Source organism: Seriola dumerili, unplaced genomic scaffold (genome assembly GCF_002260705.1).
Source record: "Seriola dumerili isolate Sdu_G_001 unplaced genomic scaffold, Sdu_1.0 BDQW01000193.1, whole genome shotgun sequence".
Taxonomy (NCBI): Eukaryota; Metazoa; Chordata; class Actinopteri; order Carangiformes; family Carangidae; genus Seriola; species Seriola dumerili.
In genome coordinates this window covers 1,851,600-1,863,344 of record NW_019174448.1, presented here as the reverse complement: position 1 = coordinate 1,863,344, position 11,745 = coordinate 1,851,600, and the positions used below count along the sequence as shown (strand labels likewise).

The 11,745-nt window shown below is 39.6% G+C and overlaps 1 protein-coding gene across 1 annotated transcript in view; it reads left to right on the top strand.

Moving 5' to 3' along the window:
- The window catches only part of LOC111227985 (phospholipid-transporting ATPase ID-like), a 41,882-nt gene extending 31,283 nt beyond the window's left edge, over positions 1-10,599 (top strand). Inside the window, exons 20-28 of the mRNA XM_022753750.1 lie at positions 1,861-1,966; positions 2,083-2,221; positions 2,444-2,627; positions 3,304-3,527; positions 4,216-4,299; positions 4,477-4,722; positions 4,834-4,972; positions 6,204-6,334; positions 7,031-10,599. Of these exons, the coding sequence (XP_022609471.1) occupies positions 1,861-1,966; positions 2,083-2,221; positions 2,444-2,627; positions 3,304-3,527; positions 4,216-4,299; positions 4,477-4,722; positions 4,834-4,972; positions 6,204-6,334; positions 7,031-7,360 (1,583 nt within the window). The 3' untranslated portion in view covers positions 7,361-10,599. The remainder of the gene's footprint in view (positions 1-1,860; positions 1,967-2,082; positions 2,222-2,443; positions 2,628-3,303; positions 3,528-4,215; positions 4,300-4,476; positions 4,723-4,833; positions 4,973-6,203; positions 6,335-7,030) is intronic.
- Positions 10,600-11,745: the final 1,146 nt, after the last annotated feature.

The following is an 11,745-nucleotide window of genomic DNA, read 5'->3' as shown; positions in this document are numbered from 1 at the left end:
GTCACTGTTTACCAGTAAGCCAGACACATTTCAACAGGGAGGCTGTTCTAGCGTTGCCTGATGCAAATGCACAAATTCCTTATTTAAAAAGTTTGGATCCTCAGTTAAAATTTATTTTTTCCCATTTTCAATTATCATTATCAAGTCATTGTTATGTCTGACCAACAGTCCATAATCCAAGATAACCAGTCCACTGTTGTGTGTTACAAGAAAAGCATCAAACATTATATTGAAGAGACTGAAAAAGCAAAAGACTCAAACAGCTATTCTGTCTTTATGACATGTCTGTGTTCTCCTTCCTCTCTCTTTCTCCTCTGAATATTCTGTCATCATCTTACTTTATCCCTCTGTTTATTCCCTCTCCCTTATTTCTGTTCTATCTCTCTTATGTCTTGTAAATATAAACATTATCCCTCTGGTTAGACATGTAAGTGTTTGTCTTCTCTTCTCTCTAGTTTATTTCCATAGATAACATACTTTAACACGAGTGATGATCGTTCTTATTTATATCTAAAGCTGTGCTATTAGGTTTTGGTTGCTGTCCATCCATGTAATAAAGTACATGCCGGTTTGCCAGAGTTTGCATGGGAGTCTGCGGACGCTGGCGGGTGGCTATAAGGATCTGGATGAGGCTAGCATATTCACCCAGTGCAACAGCGCCACCCGAGCCAGCACTGCGCAGGGACGACCGTGAGAGCAAACTTGGACCAGCGTACGAGGAGATTGAGAAAGACCTGCTGGTAGGACTGGTGTCGCAGTGAAAGCTCATACTGTAAACACTGCATTTCTTTTTGTTTGAATTGTTGTGAAATTGCACAGCATGTTGATGATGTGTCTGAACCTGTGTCAGCGTGCTCGAGCAAACAGCCATAGAAGACAAGTTACAGGAACGGAGTACCTCAGACCATTCGAGCTTGCTGTCCAAGAGCTGACATCCAAAATCTGGGTTTGACCGGTGCAAGCAAGGTGCACAACATTTTACAAGTCTGAGAAGGTTTGATGCATTCCGAGTTAGTAGTTTTTTATCCTTAGTGATCAATAATAAAGGAGGAGGTGTCACTTCGTCAACCTGGGGTCGTTTCCTTTTATGGTGAAATTTATTCATTAAATACCAGTTTATTCGGCCTGGGTTTGAATTTGTGTCGTTTTGGCCATAATTTCTATTTGTATAGTTGTATATAGTTTTATAGCTCACAGTGAAATCCAATGGATTTAGGTCAGCTGACGAACTTCTTCCCTTTGTTGTCAATAGAAACACCGGTAACTACAGCTGCAACGAATACGTCGATTAATCTATCTAGAGAAAATTAACTGTCAACTAGTTTGGAAAAAATCAATTATCTTTTTAGGCATTTTTAATAAAAGTCTCAACATTTGCTGATCAGCTTCTTCAAGATGAGAGGATTATTATATTTTTTATGACATTGAAACTGAATATCTCTGGTTGTGAGCTGTTCAGTCAGAATATATGATACCAAGTCTGCCCTTCCCCTAAAATAATATATCATCATATATTTGACATTATAGACATTTACATGTTTAACACATTACAACCTAGAAACCTATATACATCCAACAATACCTCACAAGTGGATCAGCTGTTTCAGTGCTGTTTCAGTGCTCTACTTCACCCACTGTATAACTTTTTAATTTATTTAATATATTATTTACTATTTTCCTGTTAGTTCATCGTGCTGTTCTGTGAAAGTATTTCAGATACTGGCATGAAACATCATGCAGAATCCCTGTTAGATATTTGCTCTTCATTCTGTGACATTTTGATGAAATTTATTTTTCGTATGCATTTCATTTCTGTTGTTATTTTCCACCTGCTGATGTTGTCGTTTATTTGTATTGCAGAAACGGCAGAAAACATCGGTTACTCATGCAACTTACTGCGAGAGGAGATGACTGAGGTCTTCATCATCTCAGGCAACACACCCGAGGACGTCAGAGAGGAACTGAGGTCAGAGCGAGTTCTCAAAAACTCAGTTCTAGTTCCAATTGCAAGTGAATCACTCAGCGACTGTCGCCTTCGCAAGCTGATTGTGAAACTTCTTTTTGTTTTTTCTTGTGGAGCAGAAATGCCAGAACCTCCATGAAACCAGACGCAGTGGATTCAATGTTTTTCCCGCAGAAGACGCTGGTTAACGGTGTGAAAGCGATCACAGACGAGGTGGTGAATGGAGAGTACGGCCTGGTCATCAACGGCCACAGTCTGGTACGCCAAAAGAAGTTCGCTCGTAACTTCCCAGTGTGACTTGTCTGTTTTACTCTCTGTCTGCTTCTAAGCTTGTATCATGTTTATTACCTCCTACTGCTATTTTAGCAGTATGGACATCTGAAGTTGTGAACACTGTGCAGCTAAGTTGTATTATTTTCAGCTGTTATATAATTCCTGCCTTTCATCCCTTTTTCATTTTTTTCTCCCATGGTCCTTCAGGCCTACGCCCTGGAGCGCAGCGTGGAGGTGGAGTTCCTGAGGACAGCGTGCATGTGTAAAGCAGTGATCTGCTGCAGGGTCACTCCTCTGCAGAAGGCTCAGGTGGTCGAGCTGGTCAAAAAGTACAAGCAGGTGGTCACACTGGCCATCGGAGATGGAGCCAACGACGTCAGCATGATCAAAGGTACCAGCAGGGGCAACGGTGTGATGTTCCTGCTCCTTCTGCATTCGTTTATTTGTATGTTTTATTGTGGAAAATGTGCATAAAAGAGAAATTATATTTATAATTTACAAAATGCAGAGAAACAGGAATATTTTGCTATAAAATTATAGCTTCTTTAAATGAAGATGCTACAGTTACTGCTCCTCACTTAGACAGTGCAGTAGTTCTTGTAGCTTTAGTTTCCATGAAAAAGGCTTTGGTAAACTGACAAGAGCTGAAACAATGAATCAATGAATAGATTGGTTGATTGACAAGAAGTTATTTGGCATCTATTATGATGATCTTTTAATCTTTAATCTGGCAAACAATTGCTTTCCAGCTTCTCAAATGTCAGGATTTACATCACTGTAAACTGATGATGAAACAATTTCTCAAACAAAACTCATTTAAATGATTAATCAGTTAATCAAGCAAATAATCTGCAGATAAATATAAGATAAAATTAACCGGTTGTTGCAGCACTAGAAATTATTGTAATTGCACTGCAATTCAATATGCTGACGAGCTGGTGAGCATGTTGTGTATCTCTGTTGCCTAGTGGCCAGAAACTGATTAATGCAGCTTTAAGTTTTTGGATCCGTGGTTGCCTGAAACCTGTGACAACAAGAGAGTGACTCGAATATCCGTGTCCACCCAGCGGCTCATATAGGTGTGGGCATCTCTGGTCAGGAGGGCATGCAGGCCGTGCTGTCCAGCGACTACTCCTTCGCCCAGTTCCGCTTCCTGCAGTACCTCCTGCTGGTGCACGGCCGCTGGTCCTACCTGCGCATGTGCAAGTTCCTGCGCTACTTCTTCTACAAGAACTTCACCTTCACCTTCGTCCACTTCTGGTACGCCTTCTTCTGCGGCTTCTCTGCACAGGTGAGAGAGTTAACAGGTGTGGGGAAATGAGGGAGGCTGGAGAGGTGGGTGAATGTGAAGGGATGAGAAAACAGTTTTTTTTTTTCGTTTATTTAATTCATACACATCCACAAACTTTCCTCACTCACATGTAACATTTATATGATGTAACACATCCTTGAACAGTTTAGACAATCTGACACAGCAATGAAGCAACCTCTAATGTTGGGTACGGGTCTGTAGTTTCTTTTCTGCAGCGTGTGAAACCACCTTTTTTTACTTTACAAAATAAAATGTAAGAATAAGCAGGGCTAGTGGAAGGATGAGGTATATGAGGAAGTACAAACAGAGCAATAGTATGTTTGAAAAACAAAGAAAGAAAGTAAAGTCTTGTACATTCTTACATGTATTTTTTTATTCATTTGCACTTATAGAAACAACTTAAAACATGTGACAGGACAGATATGACAATGGGCCTCCAAGCTAAACTAAAAGACACACAATATAGGGCATAATTAATAATATTAATAAATAAATAACAAAAAAGAAATGCTCATAAATGCAAAAAAGGGTAATAAGAAGCACACAAAATAAACAGAGCGATGTGGCACCAGTCTTACAAAGAGATAAATAGTGGACCTGTCATTGTATTGTATATGACTGATTATTATTAAAAGATTCTCTTCTGTTCTTTGACTTTGCTTTTCAGACGGTGTATGATGAGTGGTTCATAACACTGTACAATCTGGTGTACACAGCACTACCTGTACTGGGAATGAGTCTGTTTGACCAGGTGAGTAAATTTAATCCCTTTACATAATCACTTTTTATAGATACATTCGAGCTCAAGGTGTTTTTTTTTTTTATCAATGATTAATGTGACAGATACAAGACAGAGGGAAGTCAAACGACCAATAACATGAAGCTAATGGTGCAAAAAAAATTATCTTTGTCTCCGCCTGCTGGTCAGGATGTGAACTGCAAGTACAGTTTCCAGCATCCTCAGCTCTACATCCCCGGTCAACTCAACCTGTACTTCAGCAAGACGGCCTTCTTCAAGTGCGCCCTCCACAGCTGCTACAGCTCTCTGGTGCTCTTCTTCATCCCCTACGCAGCCATGCAAGACACGGTGAGGGACGACGGCAAGGACGTCGCCGACTACCAGTCCTTCGCCCTCCTAACCCAGACGTGTCTGCTGTTTGCCGTCAGCATCCAGGTATGAGGAACCATTTCTTTTGGATAATCTTGTCTTCTGCATTTATGAGGCCTAGAATAAAGAATTGTTTTCTCTCTGTGTGTGTTTGTGTGTGTGTGTGTGTGTGTGTAGTTGGGGTTTGAGATGTCGTACTGGACGGCGGTCAACACTTTCTTCGTTCTGGGCAGCCTGGCCATGTACTTTGCTGTCACATTCACCATGTACAGTAACGGCATGTTTCTCATGTTGCCATCAGCCTTTTCTTTCATAGGTGAGTGGCAAACTCTCGCCGAAGCATGAATTCACTGCAAAGAAAACTCTGTGTGCATTTCCACGTTTCTGTTGGTTAGTGACTGTTTAGATGCACGTCTGCTCCTTAGAAAAGCTTTGCTCATACTTTAGAGGCTATTTCAGAGTAAAAGCAGGCAGCAGAATTCATGTTAACCTAATTATACTGCCAAATACAGTGCCTGACTTTAGACTGGTGTGTTTACACAGGCAAAACATCTGGTTACAAATAAAACAGATAACAAAACCGGCTTTGTTCACTGGTGTGTGTGCAGAAGTCCAACCAAGCCTTTTTTGGACAGTCTCATCCTCTGCCCCCTCAACATACTGTCACCTGCACTGAGAGCTGGCATTAAACACTTTGTTAGCCTCTTTTCTCTTTTTTACTTATTGTTTGAATAGATACTTAATGATTTACATAATAATTTGGCTGATTTCAGTCTTTATATTGCTGCAGTGTTGTTGTGAATATATGCACGTGATGATGAATGGGAGAAGTTTGGTTTATTTTGTAAAACCTAAAACAAGAAGAGACATTCCTTCGTTTGATCCACAGTGGTTGGAGTGTTTTTCACGTATCTTAACTTAAACATTTCTAACCTTGCACATGAATTTAAATCTCTAAATTTAGACCAGATGCCTGTAACTGTCTTTAATGTCTCAAAAATCGATATGGATGCCATGAGTGCCATTTGCAAATTCAGCTTCATTTGAAGTAGGGCTGCAGCTGATTATTTTTATCGTCAAGTGATCTGATTATTTTCCCAAAGAATTGTGTCATGGAAAAAATGTCAATTAAAAAACAAACAATTTTTACTAAAACAGAGGGAAGATGCTTTGAGATGTTTTCCAACTGTCTGACCAACAGTGCAAACAGATATTTAACTCTCACACAAGACAAAGAAAAGCAGCAAATCCTCACAATCAAGTGGCTGGCACTTATAAATTATTTTACCATTCTCTAATTGTCCAAGTACAGTTTCTAAATGCTTAGCAACATTTACCACTGCTGTAAATGAGTGGCAGGAATAGAAACAGCTCCCTTGAGGAGGGCGTTAGAAGTGTTAGAATTTTTGATAAAAAGAAGAATTTTACAAAATTTAAACAAAATGTATTTCCGTCATTCTGTGCCAGAGGGCAGTAAATATTGACCCTTTGGTATTTGGTAATGTATGTAGTATTGCTGTTTGTTGTACATGTGTGTGTTTATCCAGGAACAGCCCGAAACTCTCTGAACCAGCCGAACGTTTGGCTGACGATCCTCCTCACCTCCACTCTGTGTGTCCTTCCCGTGGTTACCTACCGCTTCCTGTTGATTCAGCTCTGCCCCACCATCAATGACAAGGTACGACTCCACACTGACCACTTTACTCTCCCCCTGACTTTCACTTTGGATATCAGAGGATATCATTACTTCTGATGTCCATTGCAAATACACAAAACAAGCACTTGTTGTAACTCCAGACTTGCTCGAGAATCATCACATTTTTAAGTTTTCTTCAGCATTAAAACAATCCAGTGAAAGTTATCTCTGCATCTGAGGATACATTGCAAACAGGAGCCGCTAATAGCTAATTCGTCACACCTTTAATGGCGCTAACAAATATAGACTAAGAAAATAGGGCTCTCATTGTAGCCCACAGCAAAATCACTGAATACTTTTTGCCAAATTACGGGGACTTTAGTTTTAAGACATGGAACATGATTATCCACCGAATAGAAATCAAACAAACAATAATAGAAGGAGTAAAAAAGTTTCTATGTTTTCTTATGGGAGGGGTTTGTATGTGTTCACTGCTGGGATTCAGACCATTGGCTCTCAGAGGAGAGATGGCCAAAATACTTGCCTCTGCATCACCTATATAATCACGGTTATTTTGTTTGACTTGAAGAAAAGTGAAACTGCCGTACAGCAGACATCAGCTTCTTGTAGATCCAGCAATTTACAGTTACACGTTAAACAAAATGGTGACCAAGCATGTGGATAAGTGCATCTCTATCCAATATTTTAACTTTGTCGCAATCTGCCAAACATTTACAGGTGATGTTCAAGGTGAGACGGACCAAACCAGCACCTTCCCCTCCCGCTCGACGCACCCGTATCCGCCGCACCAGCTCCCGCCGTTCGGGCTACGCCTTCTCGCACGCGCAGGGCTATGGTGACCTGGTGACGTCCGGCCGGTTCCTGCGGCGTCCTGCTGTGTCGCGATCTTCAGCTTTTACCAACGCGGGCCGCACCACCATGGGCTTCAGTCCCATGGGACGATCGGCCGGATACAGCCCGACGGGACGCCCCCAGGCCGCCAAGGTCGAGGATGTGGAGGGGATGTCTCTTCAGATGTACAGGACTATCAAAGATTCCACCCTCTGACAGACAGGAAGAACACGCTAACTGGAAAGCTGAATGACACAGGCAGTCAGAGGTGTTTAAAGCTCACTTTTGTACATTTGTTAGCATGAAGAACTCACTCGGGCTCTCCACAGAACTTCATGTCAACGAATTTTCAAAATCCGTCCCTCATCTACACAGTCACCCAAGACGTGTTCTGAAGAGCATGTGACTTTTGCTCTGAGCATTTTATTTTGTAGGAGTTTATCAAAGGGAACTGCAGCAAAATGTGTAGCTGCCTCTGATGGGTGCGAGGAAGACTTTCCTTAGATCATGAGTGTTCATGTCAAACATCCTCATGCAGAGTGAAGAGATGAGAGACTGATGAACGAAGTGTTTCTGACACTAGAAACAGTAACGGTGTGATTCATCTTCCAGTAGGAACAACCACAGAAGGGAAAGGAAACATGTTCATGCTTCATGAGAAGGAGAAAATCATGTTTACAGACTACCAGGACTTTTGTTGACCCTGGGAGTCCAGATGCACAGCAGGGCTTTGTACAGAGGAATCAACCAGCAAAGCCATGTTGCATAAGATATTTTAATTTTTGTACCTTAAGCATCTTTTATTTTCCTATCTTAAAGGCTGTGTTAGCAGTTAGCACTTTGGCAGCGTCACACGGCGATGGGAGATGTTTGAAAGATCATAAACATCTTTCTTCTCAGTGAAGAAGAAAAACAGAAAAAAAAAAAAATTGCAGCAGGATTCAGCATCTTCAAAAGACAGGGATATTTAAATCATAAGCATCAGTGCCACTGAGTAATGAGACATACTTTATATTTTAAGGGTTTATAAGTTGTAAGTAATAGTTTTATTATCGATCAGAAAATGAAGGATTATTGTTTAACAGAAAATTTACAAAACATTAATTTTTGATCATCAGTTTGCAAAAACCTTCGTTTGTGGATGTTTATCCTTCTCTTGTGTAACTTTTAAATAGCTCTTCAAAGCATCTTGATAGGTTATTGGTGATTGGTTTTGACCTCCTAAGGGATCACAAATAAATCTGGGCTGGTCAAGAGGAAGGAAAAAACATATTTCTGCTACAAGAATCATGTTTGTTTTATTTCTGACCTCTCATTAAAATGTGAAATACTGAGTAGTTTTCTTCTCCAGGCCCCTAAAAACGAATCAAATGAAGCAGTCTGGGAACTTTGTCTTTGTTTGAACTACTCCCAACTCATGACCATGGAAATAACAACAAATACTTATGCTACTAGTAAAATTTAATGTATTGACAAGGTTATTTTGCATAAAATTTGTCTTAGTTAACTAGTAAACAATTTATAAAGTATTCCTTATTACAAAGTGGCACCAAATCTTCTGCAGGATGAAATCTAACCTGTGCCTTGGTGTTAAAGTCAAGGGTTTACATTCTGAGTTGCTCTCCAATAAAAGCAACTGAGAGTCTAAAAGGCCGTATTCCAGCCGGCTGTATTACATGTGGAGGTATCATGTTTTCATCATGTTTAGATCTAATTATTATAGTTCAATATTTTCACCAGAAAATCCCTCAAATGCACCTCGAGATCTGATTTATCGTCTGTGGCTGCTGAGCAAACTACAAAAGAAAAATTCACATTTTCCCCCCATAAAACAGCAGGAGAGGTGAACTGCGCGGCTGTGGAGGAACTAATTTGTAGTACACACCTGTTCAGGTTGTTCACCTTAACATCAATCACTCAACATCTACCCGTGATCTACCCCACACACTACAGAGTTGACTGCATGGTCCTTTTAATCCATTCAGAGACACATTAGGATTCATATTCATCCACATGTCTGTCAGAGCCGACCACTGGTGATCAGATCACACGGGACGCATTTTAGTGCCAAGTCTGAAAAACACTGCTTAGGTGATTTATACCTCATTTTAGAATCAGTCTATCAGATATTGCATCACATCATGTATTTGCTTTTGCTGTTTCCGTAGGTGTGACAGTCAGCTCTGTGGTTAGCAGTGTTTCTAACCAAACATGTAAAAACACAGAATGTTTTCACTGTTCTTTCAGCTGACTGAAAACATGAGCTAACTTAAAAGAAAACACAGAAGGTGCCTTAATATTGAAAGAAAAAGAAATGAAACAATAATGGCAAGAATGTATGATGGAAGATAAGTGTGTTAAAAATAACAGGTTTTATGCAACACAGTCAAGGACAAGCATTCATTTTCAGGAAACAATTTTATTTTTATACAGTCAGGTTTATTTTTAGTGATAACAGCTGGACAGCTGCCACTTTAATTTATTATTTGGTGTGTGAAGGTTTATAGAATAGTCCAAATTAAATTTTATTATTTGCAAAATAATTGATAGTTGCCCATATTTTTTATGCAATTACTGGTTACTACAATTCAGTTTAAACTGTTAAACAGCTGATGGATGTCTTGACATTGTAAACCTGTTAAAGCAGCTTTAATGTTTTGTGTTTGTGAACATCTGTTACCACAGTGTGACTGAGACAGAATTGAATGCACTAACTCTAACCCTGCTGGTGAACCAATGATTTTTTAAGGCTTTGTGCGTCAACACATTTCAATATTTACTCTGAAGTGTTCTTCATGGAAATATTTCAGAGTCTGGATATGCAGAAGAAACATTTGTTGCATGTTTGTAAAAGATGTTGGATGTCAGATGTTACCAGTTTCATTACACAGGGGCCCATTTCATTGTGAGCACTGCTTACACACAGTTCACAGATTGCGAGGGCTCCACATTTACAGCTGCACAGCAGCGGATAAATATGCAAATCATACAGCGCTCTTATATGCTCATGTGAGGGTTAGAAGAACGTCATTCATTTTGATTAGTCAAACATCAAAATGTGCAAGAGAAAATGATCTCATGATGCAGATGTGCTGAAACAACCCCTTCAATCACACCCAGTAGAGCTCTGTGTGCAGTATTAATGCAGTATAAATGAATTCAGAGAGGCCACTACAAGGTCAAATCATGCATTGCAAGTATTTTTTCCAATATTACTGTGGTACTTTCCAAAATAAATTGCAGCCATAAAGATAACTTTAAATGTTTTGATGTTTATCAATATATTCCTATCATTATATCTCCTGCCCTGAAGACTGAAACTGTAACTTGACCATTTCTCAAACATGACAAAAAAATCGAATGATTTTTGAACTGCTCTTCCTCATAACCATTTTGTATAATTTTGTACTTTAAAAAGTTTATACTGCAATAAAAAAGATCAAGATGACGTGTCCTATCTTCGCAGTTGTGCCCTTTTCCATTAAGAATAAGAAACAATTTTCTTTGTGCAACTGCAGTTTCTCTGTGTTTTCTGGGGGAGTCCAGACGTGATGCTTGGAATGAATTCTTCTTCTGGAAGTTTCTCCCATCTCCACACAGGATCTCTGGAGCTCAGACCATCAGGTTCTTGGTCACCTCTCTTACCAAGGCCCTTCTCTACGGATGCAGCAGCCCTGTACAAAAAGAACAGAAGATTAAATACTGTTTGTAATCCTAATGTTAATTTGTACCACATAATCTCTGTCTAATAAACCCAGGAACAGGAGCAGAACAATGTGACTCTACTGTCAGATAAATTCTGTTTTATATGTGTGCAGCTCATCACCAGCAGATGGTGTCATGCTCCTTTACACCACAGCAGTGATATCTCAGCCAAACCTTACAACACCATCCTGCTGTTTCCAATTAGTGTGTAATACTGAAAGAATCTTATTGTGCTGAAACACCACAACTATAGAAGACGAGGAATTATTACAGCTCAAGCAGAGCATGTTTACATGTACAAGCAGTAATGTGTAATATGTAATACAGTATGACTTATGAGACTGCACTTTACTGATCATCTGAGGACCAAAACAGCACCTGAGAGAAACCTATATCAGGCTGTGTTGCAAATACATTGATTATTGCAAGTTAGACAGTGTGCTGGATTTTTTGTTAGCTACTTAAGTCTTTGAAAACGAAGCATTTTTCATTTTAAAATTGGTAGAATATTGTATTTTCATGTTCTTTTTAACCCCAACAGAGCCTGGTGACATGCAAATGCAATGCAACATGTTTTGTTTAATGCATTTGAATATTATCCACTGTAGAGATGCTCAAGTCTTTGAAAATGAAATGTCAAACAACATTTCAATTTTCATTTTAACATGGTCAGAGAACACCCCCACACAAGTACGTGAGAATGAAACATTTTGAAAACTATTACAGTTTACACAAAATCGCAGTTTTATGTGTTGTGCCAGTCTTAGGCCGTTTCAGACTTTATAATGGGTTTGTATTGCACGGGATGTTCAGAGCTAGAGTGGATGACATCATCGCTAGAGTCGGAGAAGCTCTAGAAACTCCTCTGAAAGAATTCTGTGTAAATCGTCCTCACA